The 20,435-nt window shown below is 41.3% G+C and overlaps 1 protein-coding gene across 1 annotated transcript in view; it reads left to right on the forward strand.

Annotated features, from left to right (window-relative positions):
- The first annotated feature begins 4,852 nt into the window (after window positions 1-4,852).
- The window catches only part of VIPR2 (vasoactive intestinal peptide receptor 2), a 58,256-nt gene continuing 42,673 nt past the window's right edge, over window positions 4,853-20,435 (forward strand). Inside the window, exons 1-2 of the mRNA XM_050891593.1 lie at window positions 4,853-4,903; window positions 8,080-8,182. Coding sequence (XP_050747550.1) covers window positions 4,853-4,903; window positions 8,080-8,182 — 154 coding nt within the window. The remainder of the gene's footprint in view (window positions 4,904-8,079; window positions 8,183-20,435) is intronic.

Here is a 20,435-nt window from a genome sequence, read left to right on the forward strand (position 1 = left end):
GGCCAAGAAATTGGAAAGTTCATTATACTGACGGGACTTCTCTCATTCTTTTGAAATTACAAAAGACCTGGGAGTCTTATAAATTTGAGGGAGAGAGGACAAAATTGCATACTTTACACTACGTATTATAGACTACACTCTGTCTTTGGTGAACAATGTCCCTGTGACACATTCTGACTGAAGACTTCACAGTTACAGACATCTCCTTAAACAAGCCATTTAAAAGTTGTGAGCTTAAGATACCAAAAAAGAAAAGTATCTTTGTTTTCATAGAATTTCTTTGTATTTCTAATCTGCAGAAACATATTTTTGAGTAGCCAGGCTACTTGCACATTATAGAAAGACCACTCTGAAGAGTTCTTCATATCACTTGTTGTTGGATAGGAATATGTGCTGTTTGGATGCATTTGGTATGCTGATGTTGGTAAACTGCCATTTCACAGGCCACTGCAAAAAAGCAGTTTGTGGAGCAGTTTGAGCATCCTCACTAGAAGATACGCTCTCAGCTACAGCATGAAGCTACTCTTCATGCCTAGAGACAGCAGGGCACTGTTGGGGATCCTGAAAAGGAAAAGAATGAAAAAGCTGAGGTGACACTTAAGGACAGCCTTTCCTTAGAAAACTCTCCCTCTGCAGGGTATTGCTTCTTTGTCTAAGAAACAAGCATAGGGTTCAAGAGATTATGTAGACATAAGATGATCAGTAATGACAGCTAAAGTTTGAAATAACTAGAAGAACTTTTTGAACACCTGCTGGAGCTGCAGATAAAATACACTGATGAGTTTGTTTATTCAGAGAACCTGCATTTCACCTTCTTCTCTTACTGCAGCTACTACAACATTTGGTGCAGGAGGGTCAACTGTTGGACAGTAGCAACACTGTGCTGCTTCTCAAAGGATGGTGTGATAGCCATATGTCCCCTGGAGCCTGTCCAAGGTCTGAATTCCCATTGTCATGAGCAGGACATATCGTTTGCCCCACTCAGGCCTGGCACCTTCTTTGTTGTGCTTCCATCTGACCACTGAAAGAGGCTGAATAAAATCATCTATGTTAATAGTTACCAAAGCTAAAATTTTGGGGAACTTTAATCTTCTCCAATATAAAAGGTCCAAACAGCACGTACATTAAAGTCACAATTCCTTTTTCTTGGAAACCCTCTCTAATGTCTGTTTCCATGGCTGATGAGATCTTCCCTTAAGTATTTGGACTGCAGAAAAAACAAAAGCCTAACAAAATGCAGGATGACAGTAGAGAGTGCCTTTGAGAGACTTAGGAATATCTGATGAAGACCTAGTGTCTTTGCTAAGTGTGAAGACTTAGGAAGAACATCCCTTTTGCAATGAGAACAGTACAACGTTCCACATAAAGTGAAAGCAAAAAATTTCTCTGCGGTCTCGAAGGCAAGACTCAAAAACATGTGAAATAGCTTGAGCAGCTCAAGAGATAGTCACCCTTCAAAGAGGCACGTTGTCCAAGATGGCTTGTACACATGCTTTGAGGGAAATCCTAAGTTTTTACGCAGTTCAGGTATTTCTGGCAACTGTGTGTTATGCATTGTGTAAACAATAATTGTTAGATGATTGAACAGAAGAAAATCTCCTTCTAAACAATGAAAGCAATGTTTTTTTAGTCTTTATACACGACATGAACATGATTTGTGGATAGAATACAAATTGTCAAAACATCTTGAACTCCACAAACAATTTAAATAAGGATTCAGCTCAAAGGGGATTGATGTCATTGCTTCAGTATGGAAAGCTGTTAGCTGCTTCTCCATGGGCCTGACCAAAATCACATCAGCTACTTATTGCCAACACTATGTATTAGAGGACTCTGAAGAGACAGATGGCCAGGCAGAAGGTACTTGTTACTTACAACTCTACTGGCATGTACCTTTCCTTGGTAGGTAAGACTTTTCCAACAGCTGGAATTGGAGCAAACCTTTTGGCTCCTGCATGTGCTGTGGGAGCAGAGAGCTTGCAGTACCTTGGCACTGCTTGCCACTATGCCCGTTACCTGCTGCTGAACTTTCCGTTTCCACTTTTACTGCCCTCTGTAACACCCAGGCTCTGCTGATTCAAAATAGTATCTATTTCAATCAAACTGCATTTACTTTTCTACTGCCTCTGTTGTGAAGAGGGGATGAATTTCTCTCTGTTTTGGACTCCATCCTTTTCCTCCATGTCTGTGCAGTCCTTCTGTGCCTCATGGATACCTCCACAAAATCTCTTTGTTCTTTCCTTTGAATTTGACAGGCCATTCTTGGAAATGGCATCAAATCTACACTGACTGTCTAAATTTATATGACTCCTTGGTTCCTTCATAACCCTATCTGTTCTTTGCTGCATAAGAGTATCATCAGTCTCATTCGTATGTCTCTATATATCCACAGCTGTTTTAGTTCCATTCTTGTTCTTTTTTTCCCCTCTACATCTCCTATAACAGGGCACTGAACTGTGCTATGTTTAAGCGAAAAGAACCACGTTTTCTGGGCTTCATCGATCAATAATTTGTATTCTTTTCAGGCAAAAAAAAAAAGCACTTAGCCATATCTAAACTTATCTATCAAAGTATCAGTATTTGATGCATCTCTTTCATCTGGTGTCAAAGAGTCACTGGGAATAGTGACAAAATAAATGGTTGAGAAATAACTGATGATTTTTCTTTGCGCCTAAAAATGCTGATTCATTTAAAACAAAACATCACAAAACTCTGACTCTGGACAATCTTCTGATAGAAGAGATGCAAGCTTCAAAACTTCTTTGCCAGTTCTGGGATATGTGGACTGCCTACTACGCGAGATACTAGTTTCTGGCATTCCACAGAAGGCATAATGATGACGGTTCCCAAGACTGTTTCTACACAGAACGTTAACACTAATTTGTTAATTGGTTTCCCAGGCTACTCAGCTTCAACAGCCTAATGAATCATTTGCTCGAAGAATCAAACACTGGGTTTTGGTGTCTGGCAACCCTTGTGTCCTCAGCTGCTGGGGCAGTCCAGCTGGTGTACAGCCTGCCTGACAGCTCCTCTACGCAGGGACTGCTCTTGGGTTTACTGCTGAAGTACCTGAAGAGCCCTGACATGTATAAATTTCACTCATGAGAATGACTGCTTTCTTAGCGGGATGCCAGTCATCACAAAGTGCAAGAAGTAACTTCTAAACAGAGACAAGACAGAAAGGATTTTCCAAAGCCTTACAATAATGATAAGACATCAGATTCTTGTGAAAGATAAGATTAGAGAAATAGTTTTGAGATTGTTATTTTGGAAAGACCTATAGCTCTTAAGAAATTGTGCGGAGCACCCCCAGACTGCATGTGTCAATAACCAGGAGCCTGAAGAGGAACCTCGGGCACTGGTCTCGGGAATCAGGGGGGTTGCACTGTGCAATTCTCCATTTCCAAGAGGTTTAACCTGAGAGTCTGCCCAGGAATCTCAGAGCTAGTGGCATAACCAGGTCCTCCTCCAACCCGGCTGTTTCAGGCGTAGGCGCAATTTGGCATTTCAGTCCACCTGTCGCATTCAGATCAAAGTCAATCCAAAGGGGTACTATTTTCTGTTACAGCATGCAGGTTATAACACTGCTCATTACAGTTTGTAGTATTTCTTTTTCATGATATCGCAGACGCTATAATCAGTTTTTTCTTCTCAATATATGAAAAGAATTTTTGCAAATGCATTACAAAATATGAAAATTCTCTTCAGCGTTTTCCTCGAAGTGTCCTTGGCTTTGCTTATAGCTGGTTGTTTTGGGTGGCATAAGGCTATTTAGGAGAGTTTTATGTTGCCCGCTCAGTCCCTTTTAATATATAGTACTTAAATTACAGCACAAGTAAGACCGTGGAAAGACAACTCTAATTTAGTCTCATTCTCAGCTAAAAGGCAGCATATAAACTCTGCTTTTTCTATAACAAAAGGCATGCGCTAACATAAATGTCACTTAATTATATATTTTATATGCCTTGTGAGGCAAAACCAAGATCCGTGCCTGGTGTAAACTGCTAGGCAATAACATGGAGTTGCCTTAAATTGTTGGTCCTCTATTGAGATCTCGAAAAAACCAGCTTGGGGGGAAGACAGATTTTGTAATACAGTTGCTGATCTGCCCAGTGATAAGACTGACCCTACCAGGGATCACTTCACTTACCTCACATCTGTGTGTGGCTTTTCGTGTGTGTCTGGCTTGGGGAGACTGTGCTCGATTATTTTAATGCTTTCACGGGCAAAAGGCATCCCAGTGCTGGCACCGGTACGCTGTCGGGACGGGCACCCAGGCCCCTCTGGATGTGTACGCATGAGAAGAGGGGCCTTCTCCGGCACCTCGAGGCAGGCAGAGCGGGGTGAATGCCGTCCGTAACCCGGCAGCGGCCCGGGATGGCGAGGGAGCACCTGCGAGGCGCCGGGATGGGCGGGGGGTGTCCCGGCTGAGGGGAACGACTCGCACCTCTTATGGGGGGAGCAACCGCGGCAGGGAGAGGGAGGAGGAGAAAAGGAAGCCGAGGAGAGGGGCTGAGGAGAAGCGGGAGGGAAGGAGGCCGGGGTCTAGAGGAGGAGCTGAGCGCAGAGAGGCGGCGGCGGGCAGGGACTCAGTCGGGCCGGGAGCTGACGGCCTCTGGAGCGGCGGGCGGGCGGGCGGGAGGCGGCCGGGGGCAGGTGCGGGAGCCGCCTACAGCCGCAGGGCGGCGGCCGCCCGCGGGGCGGGGGCTCGGCTCGGCGCCCCGGCAGCGCGGCGGCGGCTCCCGGGCCCTATGGTGCCGCGGCGGGACCCGGCTCCTGCTCGCCGTCTTCGAAAGGGGCCCGCGGAGCGGCGGGGGGCAGCGGAACCGGCCGGCCCCGGCACTTGGCTGGCATGAGGAACCTGCCGATCCTCCTCCTCTCCCTCTGCTGGAGCCTGGGGCGGGTAAGTCACCCCGCGCTCACCCCCGGCCCCGGCCGCGCCGCTGGGAGAGGGGTAAAACTCGCCCCTCCAGACCGCGGACGGGGTGACCCGTACGGCTCTGCCCGCCGCCCGCGTCCCTGAGGTGCCTGTGCGGAACCCACCCCCCGGGCTGGCGGTTCCCTCACAGCTTCCCCCGTTCTCCGGGGCGCGGGGCTCAGCGGCAGCCGTAGCAGGTGCGGAGACTTCGTCCCCGCCGCACTCACTTCGGGAGACAAGTGACTCCCGCCGCTGGCGCTCACCGGGTGTTCCCGCGCGGGCAGCTCGCAGGGGAGAGGGCTCACCAGCCCCCCGGCACCCCCAGCCCGTCTCCCCTCCGCCGCTCCTGGGGGCAGGCTCCCCGGCCGCACAGGCAGCGGCGGGCCGGGCCGGAGGCGCCGGCGGCGGGGGGCGCCGCCCCGCACCCCCGGACGCCCCTCAGGGGCCGGGACGGCTCCGCCCCGGCGGGGCAGCGCGGGCCGGGCCCGATCCCCGTGCCGGCGGAGCGGCGCTGAGGGGGGCTGGCGCCGGGCCGTTCGTCGCCGAGTCACTTGTTCCCCGCTATTTTCCCCGGCAGCCGGTGGCCACCACTAGTTTGCGATGAGTTTTCACGGAGCGCTGCCCTGGTACGGTCTAGAGGGTCGCTGGCAATCGTAATATGGGGGGAAATCCTGCATGATTAATTTCTCTTTAATACATGCAACCGGATAACAACGTACAAAGCATTGAGAATGTTAAAGTCTTCAAATTTAGGGCGTCTGCTTTTAACATCGTTATATTTTTAAGCGTTTCTTCAGTTGTTTGTAAGTCTATAACGTTGCTGGAAACATGATTTATGGAAAATAAAAAAATCTGCCCTCTAAATCTTTCCATTTTTTGTTACTGTAAATTTAAAATAACAGATCATTTCCACCAAAAGTCGGGAAACCATGCTGAAGGTAAATGTAAGCTGCTTGTCAGAAGAAATGTTTTTCCAGTCAAACTGCTGTTCTGGGTGCCTTAAAAATTGTTAAGCCACTAAAAACGCAGAGAGGCTCCTCAGCTGGATTTCCAGCTAACTGTGTACCTTTACAATGCGCAACACAGTGCACACGGTTCTGTATTCAGTGGTTACAAAGGATAACCTACCCTTGGTAAAGCAGAGGGAAAGATGGATGAGCACCAGCCCTGAAAGGTGCCAAGTGCCCTCAAAATCCATCTTGGGGTTCTTGATATGCTTCAAGACGTAGTCAGTGCCATGTAGTCTGGAACCCTAAATCTCTTTAGCTTGGTGAAGTACATCTGAATGAAACAGGTGTATGTATTAGAACAAAGTACATTACAGTTTGGCATGTGTCCCAGGTTTGCAAAGTAACATTGTGTTGCCTTTGAGTACTAACAAATTTATGTTCTCAAAGTAACCTTTGCTATTAGATCATTGATACTGGGAAACTTGCAGTTCTTTCAGAAGTACGAGAGAGAGAAGTCACTTATTCGGCAGGTTTCTTAATTGCACTAGCTGCTTTGATTTATCCCTCCTTTAGTTAGCTTTTCTATTTACTGGAACCTACCTTTCCAAGACCATATAATACTTTTGATGAGTAGATGTACTCTCAGTTACCGAATGTTTGCAAATGAAAAAAAAAAATATTCAAAATCTGTTACATGAAAGGAGAATGCAGTTAAAAACATTATGTATACATGGGACTTTATTTTACATGGGAGCTATCTGGAAAGTAGATAATACATAACAAAACACAGATATTTTCAGTATAGCACTGAACTTTCTATTATAAGTGCTACAAATTCACTTAAAGAAAAAAAAATCTGCCCTGAAAACATGTAATTTCAATAGTCAATATAGAGAAAAGATGGGGAAAAGGAAGTAAGGTTCTGATGTTGTCGATGGTGAAATGAGACATTTGGAGAAGAGACACGTTTTCGTGAGTTTTCATAACAGCTCCTGCTGTTATGCTTATGGCTATTACGCCGTATTTTTAAAAGCTGTGCAAGTGGCTTGCCCACAAGGAGACTGCAGAATAACCAGGTTCTCAGTCCTAACTCTGGGTCCTAGGTTCTGGGTCCATGATCACAACTTAATTAATTAAGTGTTGCCATTTTAAAAAAAAAAAAAAAAAAGTCTCATGAATCAGAGATTATTACCAGATTCTGTTATTAAATGTCTCCTAAAAAAAGTAAGGGGGAGAGAGAGAAAAGAGAGAGAAACTTGGAGAGAGACTGTCCTTTTCTTGGTAACTACAAGCGTGAGGATGACTGAAGTACTGCATATTCATGTTTTATTTCATTATGATGTTATTTCATTTGAGCTAATCTCACTGTCCCTTCAGCTCCAGTGACGTTTCCTACTTTCCCATTTGTCACCTACTACAGTCATTTCTCCCATGCAGTCTCTTATGGACTCCGCATGTTTCTCTATTAGGCTCTGTCTGCCTCTGTGAATCCAACTGACTTCAGTACAACTTCCCGGTGTCTTGTTTCTCTCCCCAATACTGCTACATCCCTGTCTCTTCCTGTGGACATAAATAACCCTTTCTGAAAACCAAGGAACTGGGGGCAGGGCTATAAATTAGTAAAGGCAATAGTGCTTTCATTTTTAAAGGAGTGGGGTTTTCCTCCTGTGTAGCACTTGCTTGAATCAAATAATCATGCTCTGGGGCCTTTCAGGAGATAAAATATACATGGTGGAAAAGGGAAGAAAAGCAAAATTTACCATGTCAAAGAGAAAGCAGTTTGATCGGTTTTCGTGTTCTGTGATTCGTATTAAACTTTCAGCTTCCTAACTTACTACAAAAGGAAAAAAAGCAAATGTGTTTACTTTCCTGCTTCAGTTTGACTCACAGTTATTCTGGAGGAAAAAGTCTCATGCAACAATATTGGTGAATGCACTAGAAAGTTAATTTTCTTGTAAATGACAATTGGCCTTGAAATGCTACAGGAAGGAACCAGTGAATGCTCTAGTAGATTATTTTAACATTTTGTTTTGAAAAGTCAATGTGTGAGAAGCAAAATGGGCAATGACTGTGCCTGTAAAATGCCTAGCACATACTGGCGCAAAACCAGTGCCAGTTAAAGTTGTGGCTTTTATTAACGGTAGTTGCGTCCTTCATAAAGCATTTTAATTCGTGTTTCAAGACCCTGGCCTGTTTGTTAATTTGACACAGGTGAATGGTGTCCATCCAGAATGCAGATTTCAGCTGGAGATTCACAAGGAGGAAACAAGGTGCATGGAACTTCTAAAGAATGCAAAGCCAGTGGACTACAAAGGTAAGAAAAGATAAGCTGTAATGTAGAGACAACTGGAATATTCAAGATTTTCTCCCTTTACCTTCTTTGCTGTTGCAGTTGCTGTATTTGTCTGTACTGTGCTTATAATTTTATGTATTTTAGAATCTATGCAGATTTTGCGTTAAAAGTACAGCTGCAGCAAGCATGTTGTGAGAGGTGTGCCAGGCACTAGGCACAGACTGGGTGGGACACTAGATGGGAGCAAATGCATTCTCATGTTTTAAGCTCTTGCTGCCAGTATTTTCTGACTGGCAGAGAAGCTGCAGGCTGGTGATGACAGGACCAGCAGAAAGAACAAGTCTGAGGAAAAGTTGAAAGCCTTGGATCCAAGCATTCTCTAGCTATGGTTGAAAGTAAAGTACTAGTGGCAGGAATGATCTCTGGGTTTCCCAGACAGAGGATCAGATTCACACCCAGGGTACCATAGAGTCATGCAAAGGAAAAACTGGACAGTAGTGTTGCATTCAAAAACCAAATTTTCTCTGTTACTTTATTGTTTTTATTTTCTCTCTACATAGAAAGAGAAATATGTAGATACAGATACGGCCAATTGTACTTTAATAGAAGAAAGAAGGAATAGATGTAGTTTATTCTTTTTTAATTTTAGATTTTACTAGATTTCACATTTTCATGTGAGTAGAACATAAGATTATGAAAAAATGACATTTTTCTTGTAAGTTGGAGCTGCTGATAAAGCCATTTGTTCAGCAAGCAGAATACGAAGGTGATGGATAAATCCAGACAGCCAAATGAAAAGCAAATCTGTAACATTAAAGTGGCGAGGGCAGAACGAGGTTAAAAGTTTTTGGCTTTTTAGGAAAATTGGAAGTGTGTATTTATTATTTTTTTTTAATGACAAAAGTATTAATGGTTTATGATCCGTTATCTTTTGTAAACCGTATGCCAGAACTTGTGAGCAGAAAGCAGTCCCTACAGACCTACTGGTGAAAAGGTGAAAGTGCTTCCTGTCGTGCTTCGTTTGCATACGTGTTCTGCCCAGCACGCCTCTGGTAAAATACTGAAAGGAAGGGTGGGCTTTCAGTGAGACTTAGATACAGGGGAAAGAAATTTTAGATCTAAAGGCAACTGAACATTTTTCAGTTCAAAATACAGTTTTGACTTTTACAAAGTAATGTCACATCAAAAACTAATCATTAAATTTCTGTTGTTAAATGATCTTTAAGTGGCTGGAAGTATTTAATTTCAAATTAGTTCTACAAAGCCCTAAGCCTCATCAGTGTCCTGCCTTTTGATATGGTAGTCCGGGTATGTATCATCTCAGAATAACTGGGCTCCTTGGAATACTACAGCTCTTGCAGTGCAGTTGTTTTCCTTTGGCTGAACTAGGTGATACATAGTGTATTTGTTTTTTTCATGTTCAGTCTGTTTTGAATGCGCTCTGAAGATGATTATGGTAGCTCAGGGACCTGCCATCTGCAGTGCCCTTGGAGCATAAACATGAGTCCCAACTCATGATGCTTTCTTCACCCCTCTTCTTGACTTAAATGTGTAACTCCCTCAGTGCATACTCTAATATCAATTTGTATACAATAAAATAATTAAAAGGATCAGCAGCAGTTTGTATTTTACTATAATTTCTCCTTTTTATTAATCCAGATCAGCAATTAGAAAAATTATAATAACAGTGAATAATTTACATGAATATCTCTCCAAGCAAAATCTTACTGGAATAATTCATCTACATTTAGATTTTTTTATTTATATGAGTGGTGAAGAGAGACGGCTGTTAAATAAATAATACTAGTGTGAAGCTAGATGGAGAAATAATTACTAGCCCAGCTTAACAGATTAAATCTTGAATTAATAAATTCACTATTAGCTATTATATGGCTTTGAAAGTCAAGCTTTCTTCAAGATCCACTTTTGTGATCCAGATGCTGGGCTGCTCCAAGGGTATCCTTGTGATGCACACCAGTTTCTTTTGGGTTCCCTAGGGGAAGAAAGAAGTTTTCTGTCAATATTTTCTTCACAGCCTCTCTTCACTGGAAGAGGATTGCCTGCTGAAGGCAAACTGCTGTGGAAGAACTTCATGTCTTGGAAGGAGACAGTATGTCTGATGGTGTTGATTCAGCTCTGCAGGTAGTGATAAAACAGCGATGGAAGGATTTATACATTTAATTGAATGCCTGGCTGAAACTAAGGGAATATTCCATTTTGTAGGAGACTGGAATAAAGCCCCTGTGGTAATGGACCCTTAAAAACTGTATGTTTAATGTTATAGGAGAATTTATCCTATGCTTCACGTTATAGATACCTTTACCAAGAACCTGTTCAGAAGAGCCTATGTTAAATATATGCATTTGGATTTCCAAAAATACCCATTCTCTATGTCCTTATTTTCCTAATAAACTCTCTGTATTCATACAAAGATGTAAGGAGTATTTTGAACAGAGGCTTGCAGATTGTCATAGTGATACTCTGACTGCTGATGAAGAAGAATTACTAATGAAAATTGGCAAGCTGGAACTAGTCCAAGTCCTAGCTCCACACCTAAAACTTGTAGTACATTTGAAACATAATTCATTACAATAAATTCATAAATCCTATTTCACTTTTTCTTGAATGGGAAAGATGGTTATACAGCCCTTGTCATAGTTTTCTAACTTTAGTATGTGCTACCTACCTTACAAAAGCTCTAATGAAATCTAGTGAAGGTCCTGTCTAGAATTTGGAAATAAAGGTTCACTGAGATTTTCCACTGGAGGCTTGGGCCTCCTTTATCAAAATCAGTGGGCATTTTTTCATTACCTTCTTGGGCACCTGAGAAGCTGTCACACCTCTATGTAACATGCTCCAGAATTTGGCTGGCATGCACAGCTACCGAATTTTGGAGGATCCAAATTTTATGGGACAGGTAGTTTCTCCTTTGACCTAGATGGCAATTATGTATTGAATATCTTATCTAATACTTCTCAGTGAGGGAGACATAAAGGAAAGATTTAAAGGTGATTGTGGTGTGGTTTTGGGTTTTTTTAACACAATAAAATGATGCTATAGTCATCTTACCTGAACTGCCTCATAACATGGGCTGAAGAATTTGACTGAGTAATTTTTGTAGTGCACCTAAAATCACTGTCTATGGAGTCTACAAAGGACTTGCTTACTTCATGGCTTAATAAAGCAATAGTGTGTTTTGCAAGGAAACACTGTATAAATACTGTGTAATTATTCTTTGAACAATGCTAAGGATATATTAAAACCACAGGACCCAGTTTGTGTAAGTTCTGCTCATTTGCCAACGACAAACTGTTAGACATCCGGACCTCCTCCTTTGCACCCTTTGGGGGATTTTCAGGCATTAACACATACTCTTCCATTAGTGGAGAGCATTACACTCCATTTAGGCAAGAAAGTCACTCTCCAAAGATCTGTGGCAGTGCCTTCCTCTCTGTAGTGCTCTCTAGCAAATCTAGTTGTTTATTTTATGAAGACTGCATTAGCTTCTATCTGCATTTGTTTTCTTCTTTCCTCCTATAATTTGACACCTGAGGTATGGATGCTCCTTAGCTGGAAGCCGAGGAGAGGATATTTTTTTGCGCACTCATTTTTAGAGGACAAATGAATTGCATTCTAAATAGCTCATAATAGCTATGGATTTTGAGGTCTGTATGGAAAAACACTAATTTATTTTTTACCTACTACCCATGGCTTGTCTTCTTACAAAAAATAGAAAGCTCCCAATAAAAGTGATTGAAAATACATAAAAATTGGCCCGCTGCAAACTTCTGTCTTTATTCAGTATTTAGAATTTTTCCTTACCAAGTAATTGACTCATTTCTGTTCACCTTTAAATGAAAAGTGAAATCTTATGGTCAAAAATGTTAAAAATCAGTCAGTAGACTTTATAACAGGGTTCTACAACAAAAAGTTCTAAAAAGATTTCATTAAGAAAAATGAAGTCTAGGGGGTTTTTTATTCATTTTGGACTGAGTGGCTGCACAGTTAAATGAGTCTTTTCGTCTTGCTTTCCAAAATGTTTTTTTGTGAGACCCATATGCCAGACAACATTTTTAATTTTAGATATGACATCTTAACTTTGAGGAAGGGATGTAGACTGAAAGAGAAATGGCTTTGGAAAGAATTTCATAAACCTCTCAAAGAGAGGCTTCATAATGCAGCTAGTAATGGGAAATTAGACAGGACTACCAAAATGGTACTCTTATTCATAAGTGTAAAGCAAGGTTAAGGTTTAAGCTGTTAAGGTTATTTCTCCAGTAAGAAAGGTGCCTATTTTGCATTCCAAACCCACACATACACACACACACCTCTCCCTCTGTATCATGCAGAAGGACTGACTGAGTGTAACTAAGCCAACCTGACGATCACTCTCTCCTCCACATCAGTAAATAGGAGACTTACACATAGCCATATGAGGCCTTTCTTTTGCTACGTGAAAAGGAATATCCTCAAGGTTCCCCCTTTCTTAATCCTCCCAATCTCATCAAGGTCTTCCATTAGTTTTTGTTGGTTTTACAGCTATTTTCTCTGTAAAATGGGTCAGTAGTTCAGAGTGCAGTGTTGCTTACAGTTATCTGAGGTAGCATTAAAGGTAGAATTAAATGAGATAGTGGGATCACGGAATTTCCTTTCATGCAGCATCAGTAGCTCTGGGCAGGACAACTTTAGCTTTCTTGAATCTCTGCTGCTGCTTTTCTAGCTGTAGTACAGACATGTTGCTACTTTTAGGTTCACAGTTTTTTTTAATGAGGGGAGCTGAAGGGGCTGCTTTGAATGTTTGTCTATTTTGGCTTCCATTAATTGAAGTGTCATTGTTAATGACACCACATAAAACTGACCTTGTGGTGTTGACAACGTCTGGGCTTTGTGGAAGCTATCCTTAATTATTTGAGGGCAGAAAAGAGGCAGAGCTGGCTTGTCTTTTGAGGAGGCTGGGCGATAGGTGAGAAAGAACCTTGAATGAAAGGAGTTGCCAACTGAAAAATAACCAACAGGAAATAAATGGTGAAGACCAAGAAAATGTCCTGATCAGCCTCATTTAAAAATCTCACATAATAAAGGTTACTAAGAGTGACAATAACAAACTTTTTTGGAAAGAAGAGAGGCAACGTGTGGCCACAGATACATTCTACAATTTTGAAGGTCTGAAATTTCTATTCCCCCAAAACATAAATAGAAATTCAGCAGTAGACATTAATAAATGGCATTTGGAGCCCTGAAAAAGGAAAGTGCACAGCCATAAGTGAATTTATTGTGTTTTTCAGAAGATTCCGAAAGAAATACTGCCCCACGTAGTTTTGCATTTCTGATAAAGACAGCTGTGGCCATGGCAGTCTACTCTCCATGACATCCAAAGTTCAAATAGCACAAGGAAGCAATCTGGAATACCAAAGCACTAAAAAAGCTCCAGCTAATACAACAAATAGCACATGGATTAGACATAATCCAAACTAACAGAAATATATGGTCCTAATACTTTACAGAGACTTTTAATACTTTGTGGTGGGGTTAATGTGAACAGGAGATTGATATTTAATGGTATTTTTTGAAGAATGTACAGCATGTCTGATTTGGGGCAACATGAAGATGAAGGTACCTCTTACAGCTTTGACTATACATCCGTGAATATCTTTGCAGTGTAATAGAAAATGGTGTTATTATGGTAAGATTAGAGTGCTGTCCAGTCATACAAAAATAAATGCTCTTGTCTCCAAAGAACATTTTGAGTAATTGGAAAGCAGGATTTACTTGGTGGAAAATTTGGATGGAAATATGTTTTCTTTTTCAGAGGGTTTTTTTCAAAGTTTTTAACTGGCAACTTCCATACTTCCTTACAGAACCCTAAAAATACGTGAATTACATTAAAATATAAAATAGATTTTTGATTCTTTCATGGGAAACTATTCTTCAGAAGGGAAATAAGGCATTTCTTCTGAAATGTTTTGTTTAGTGAAAAGCCATTAATCACCTAGAAATCTCAGTAACAGTATTTTTACCATTCCTGGAAATAGGACTGCCTTTTGCAAACCTATAAACTGCAAACATTTTAGGTGAATGAATATGAGATAAACGCTATTGGTTTCGTCATTCTTTAACTCGTTAAATCTGATGTGTACTGTAGACTTCCAAAATTCTATTTGCTGTGTATGAGTAGTTTTTGTTGACAGGTAATTAAAAAAGTTTACATTCGCATTTCCTCAGTATATCTGAATAATCAGAGCTTGTATACACTGCACAATTTCACAACAGTGCTTTAATTCAACATAGGCATATTGGAGCTGCTTCTCGACTGTTTTGCAGCCAGTGTTTTCATTTTCACACCATTGCAGCCTGGCAGCTCCTTCTGGAGGGGGTTTGGGAGCCCCTGGGCAGGCAGGGCAGCAGGCCTGGCAGGCAGAGCCCGTCCCACGCCCAGCCAAGGCAGCCGGAGGGCAGCCACGGGCACCCCCAGTCCCGGGCATCGGGCACCTCCCTGGGGTAGGGACAGCTGAGGACATTAGCCTGCAGGTGGGGGGTCAGGATCCGGCCTGGTGCAGGGAACCAGGGTCGGACACAGCCCTGGGATGGCCGGGCAGGGCCATAGTGGTGGATCGGGGCCCAGGCAGAGGCAGGCACAGGCACTGGTGTGATGAAGCTGAAATCAGGTGCACCCACAACATCACTGAAGGCCCAGACCTGAGCTTAGATGGGACCCCGGGCAGAGGCGTGAGGCTGGTCAGGGCCATTAAGGGCTATTAGTGCACTCAGGGCCCTGACAAAAGTAGACAGCAAATAACTTCAGCAAAGTAGCTTGGAGCAACAGTATTTTTGCTACTATCTTATTCCTATTACCTCTTTAAGCAGTTCTGTTGTTTATTTGCTTTGCTTCCAGTTTGCTAGCTCGCTATTTCTCTAGAACCTCCTTTTCCTTTTTTTCTTTCTTATTACTTGTGTGAAAATGCAGAAGGAATTTCAGTCCGTATATGTTCATAAATTCTCATGCGGCCTAAATTACATGCTGCAGCCGTCAGACCTACAGTCTAAAAAACATTGCCCATAAGAGGTGAGACCACTTCTGCTTTGTCAAGTTACGTACAAAAATCAAAACGTCTCCCTGTTCGAAAAATAAACCCTACACTAGTTGACAACTTTCTGGCTGATTTTCAAAGCACTTTCTCTTTGTTTCATGTATCATGCACGCCTAGAGAGTTTAAAAAATGCTAGACCTCTCTTTGAATTGGCCATTTTTAAAATCCAAATGCAAAGTGCCACCTAGTGGTTAATATATGGATAAAATGTGTATATAAAACCTTTCCAGTCCAAACCCAGCGTTACATTTTTATAGATGAAGAAGCACATGTTGGCAAGCAAACTTGCTGCTCAAAGACTGGACCTCAGACAGCAGGATGGTAATGTGGTGGCAATATTTATGTAAGCTGAAAAAAAGAGAAACAAAATGTAGTTTATAGTCTGTTACATTTCCTTTCATTATGAAGTATCTGCAAATGTATCACAAGCATTAAAGACCAAACATTGAAATAAAGTAAGTGATCTCATTGAAACTAGCTAAGAATAGCATCTGCAATATCATCTGGAGGAACAGGAGGGAAGAGCAGTAGAGGAGTGACACTGTGGCCGCACTTTTGAGCGAGTCATTGAGCAAAGGTTTTCTGGGAAGATTGATTGTTTCCTTGATATGCTGTGAATGACACACCAGAGAAATAAATGATGCAAACGAAGACATTGAAAACGGATTGTTATATGTAGGGTGCAGGACCATTCTTCTAGACACCACAGAAATAGGGATGAAGAACCTATTTTTTTTTCGCCTTTGCTAGCTTTATTAATAGGTAAAGAAGAAAGTAAAGAGTATCGTAGCAGAAATGTGCAGCAAATTTTGAGGAGCTAAGACAGATCGAGAGCTGGACTGGTTTTATATGTGTACATATCAGAGTGAAAGGACAAAAACATTCAAGGCTTGAGAATTTATTGAAGCAGGATGCAAACATAGAGACTAAATCCATTAATGAACATAAAAGGATAAAAAAATACATTAAAATACTTTTGGGTACTTAGAATACTTTTTAAATATGATAAATAAAGAAAATTGCAGACATTATATGAAATAAACATTAGAACAATTTAAGTTTTATTTAAAATGTGAGATATTTTCCATAGAATTATTGGTAAAATTGTTATTAGAACTAAAACTTAAAACCTTATTTAAAGCTAAAAATAAAAATGTTTTGTATCTTACTTGATTAATATCCTTTGGAGACAGTAGGAAATAGGCTTATATATGTGGGAGATGGGTGAAACTTCCAGAGAATAAGAGCGTACATAATGATTTTATGAAATGCAGCAGTGATGGATAGCAGTCCAGAAATCCTAACACTGAATGAATTAAGGGCTGGACAGAGAGTAGTAGAGAGTAAGCAAGTAGAGAGGAGAATGTCAAGCTTGATGTGTTAGATATTCTATGTACAGAAAGAGACACATTTAACACAGCATTTATTGCACCTTCATTTTCCAACAGCGTGGGTATTTATAGCACTGTAGGCTGCTCTGTAGTCACTGGGGAGAAACAGGCAATTGTTGGGAGCAATTAATCTGGCCTATTTTCATGTGTTTTAGGATGAAGTGAATCATTCTCTGTCACTCTCTGACAATATTGCATATGTCATTGGTGTTGTAAAAGGATACTGTGGTGGGTAAAGAGCAATACTACTTGAAGACCTGTGAAACTCACCAAGGTCTCCAGTTGTGCTACATCTTGAATTTCCAAGATCAGTGGGAAATTAATTGCTAGTTTCAATTGTGCACAATTAAGCTTGTGCTGTACAACAGAGATGTGTTGTTGGAATGGAAGAGACAAATTGGTGCAAGTGTAGTAAGAATGGACTTGTTAATTGTATCCCACCTCTGCATAAGGGTATGTTTTGCTAAGAGAAGAAAAAGATATATGACTGCAATATTGTCAAAAATCTGTAGTAATAGGAGGAGGGGGAAATGAGGAAAGGTGTGACTTGAAAGCCCACAAAAGTGCATATTGGTTAACAGTTGTACTTGTAGCAGCTTCTAGCAGCGCACCAGTAACACCGTCATTTCAGCATTCAGCCGTAGACCAGTTTTCAGAAGCACACTGAAGTCATTCAGTGACTGTAAATGCCTCCAGAACATTTCAGCAGGTTTCTCAGATTTCCTGTACCATAATAAATAAACCTGTAAATATACATAAATTGAGGCTTAATGTTCTTCTTGGCATTCTAATGACAGCCACTCAAGTTTCACTTTTGAGATTGTTGATGCATTTGAATGTAGTCTAGGTGTAGGAAATACATCTTTTGTGTTATTTCATCTATTTGATTTCAGGAGTCTGAAAAAGTGTCATTCTCTCCTGTGCCGTAGATGCCTGTAAAGTCCTAAAATACTGAGGAAAAACTGAGGTAAAAAATACATTCCCCAGAAAACATTTGTGACTTGTGATGTTTTGAATGTCAAAAAATTGTATACTGATTTCCTTCCTGCAAGCTAGCTTCGAGATCTGATACAAATTGCGTTGATTAATTTTGGTCAGAATAGGACTTGGACCTCAGTTTTTCTGTATAATATTTCATCTAATTGAAGCTTCAATAAGAGTTTTGTGGTTTTCTGTGGAAAAACGTACTAATGGAGCTCTGAAGTCCACGTCGTTCAGCTGCCTTTTTAGCAAAACCTTAGCCCAGTCCATATAGCAGTGTAGCACAGATTTATGAAGGCCTCTGAACTGTTTGCAGATTACTGTAGCAAATCCACCATCTTACAGAGAGTATATTGAACAAAACGGAAAATTTGAGAAAGTCATCAGCTTTTATGGGTGTGCATGAACACTTTCATGACTCAACTCTCACTTGTTAGTGGAAATGGGGAGGAACTAAAAATGTCTGAAGTCGCACAAGATGCTAATTATTCTTGTGTACTCCAGGGCTTGTTTATGCTGGCTCAGACAGTACACCCATCAAAGCCAGAAGAGTTCCATTTTGTCACTGTAGTTCTGAGTGCTGGCAGATGAAGAAAATAGTTTCTTTGTCTTTCTGATTAGTTGCATGTCATGTTGTTGATGTTGTTTCTGGCTTAAAATCAATTGGGAAGGAAGCGTGACCTGAATTGGCTGAGGTAAACATTCTTTTACTTTGCATAAGCCCTGGTGTTGCATCATAGAGTTGGACTTGATTTTGATCCAGTACTGCAACTCAGGAAGCACCTAAGCATGTTTAAGTTCCATTGACTTCAAAGGGCATGAAGATGATTTGCTCAGGTGTAAACCTCTTAGATTATATACAGATGACCAAGTCAACATCATCTCAGAGTTATCATTACTAACACCAGAAGAAAAGCCACAAGTGCTAGAAGGGAGTACAAGGTAGACAGGTAAAACCGAGCATAGATAAAACTCATGAGTTAATTCTTAAAGAAATGTATGAACTAGCTGTAGGGTCAGATATACTAGAAACGACAAACTCTGCATGATCATTGGGGAAAATAGGAGTGTTTGTGGAGTTCAAAGAGTATTACACTCTGAGTGAGTTGCTAAAAACACTTATTCAAGAGGTAAGGACCAGAAACCTGAAAAGAGTGAATTGTCAATGGAACAGGAACTTCTCAACCAACTGTGGAATACAGCTAAAAAGAATGTCACTCTCACAGTTCCTAGTCCTGAGTAAGTCTCCCTTACCCTAAGGTAAGGCTAAAAGAAGCAGTCAGATATATTGGTCTAGGAGTCAGAGTTACTAAAGGAACCCAAACAATTAGTCCTCTTCAGGTAACTGGAGAACTTGAGAAGCTGAGGTTAGTCACACAGTATTAAGCAAATAAGGATGGGATTGATTGGAGTAAATACAGATACCTAGAGTCTAGATTCTGCAACTGGATTAACGACTTCAGGCTCTCTTGGGAAGAAATAAGCATTTTTTAGGATTAAATTCTTCTGACCCATTTTAGGAGTTTGCTTTAGAAATATATTAATTTAAACATGAGTCAGCAGTGCACCCTTACAGAGATGAGGCTTCACCGTATACTCTGCTACATTAGTAAACTGGTAGATCAGGAGAAGCAGTTGTGTGTTTCTATTTGGCACTTGTGAGACTGCATCTCAGCAGAGTACTGTGTCCAGTTTTGGGCTCCTGTGTACAGGAAAGCCATTAATCAGCTCAGCAGAGGGCATGGAGTTGGCACTGGAATATGCAGCATGTAACAACTAACTGAAAGCTGGGTTTGTTTAGCTTCGAGAAGAGTGATCTGATTGCTGCCTTCATCTACCTAATGGGCTTATAGAGAAGATGGAGCCAGACTCAGATGTGAACAGAAAAAAACCCCAAGAAACACAACAGGAAGCGATGGAAGCAACCTGCAGCAAGGGAAATCCTAATTAGATGAGTAGAAAAATTCTTCATGGAGGAAGTTGTGTGTGTGCAGGTTGCCCAGAGAGGTTGTGATATCTCCATCTTTGGAGATATTTTATGCTTGACTGGAAAAGGCATTGAAGTGAGTATGGGTGGGTAGGTGAGGTAATGAACGTTTAATACATTTGTTGCATATCTCTTTGGAGGTCGATACAGCATACAAGGCAGCGGAGGATAAGGCATTACATGTTATCTACCCAGGCAGATAAACTTTGTGCAGTGTTCCCATTAGTAATCCCTTATTTTTGGCATCATCTTTCTGAACATGGAACAGATGCTGCATTTAGAGCTGTATTATCCTAAGAGGAGTGAAGAAAGACCCAGTCCCCGTAAACAAGTGACTCCTCTGGAGAATAGCATTTCCTTGGGAAACTGTATAAAGAGGACTCTATGGAATTGGTGACCAAATGCAGAATTTACCCCATAATCCTCCTCTCATCTTCTTTTTTCATCTCCAAACCCTATTCTTGGTACAGCACAGAGGCTCCCTCGCAACTATCACACTTAGATGTCTTCCAAAGGAAAGCAAGGCCCATGGGAATGCAGTGCCACTGGCTCTCCTTCATGCTGCAGATAGGACATACCCCCAGGGGCAAATCCAACTGCCGGTCCTGTAACACATTCTTGGGTTCCATAGTTTACATGTACTTTGAAAGTAACTTAAACTTTGAAAGTAGGATGCTAGACACTTTAACTCAACACAGGCTGTCCAAGTTTAATTGCACTAATATGGTTTAATACAAATATAGAACTTTTAAATATTCCTTTTCCAGCTTCATTTAACTCAGGTGCCTTGATTTTGGGCATGACCTCACTAGCACAGAGTAAATGAA

This window comes from Gymnogyps californianus, chromosome 2 (assembly GCF_018139145.2).
Source record: "Gymnogyps californianus isolate 813 chromosome 2, ASM1813914v2, whole genome shotgun sequence".
Classification (NCBI taxonomy): Eukaryota; Metazoa; Chordata; class Aves; order Accipitriformes; family Cathartidae; genus Gymnogyps; species Gymnogyps californianus.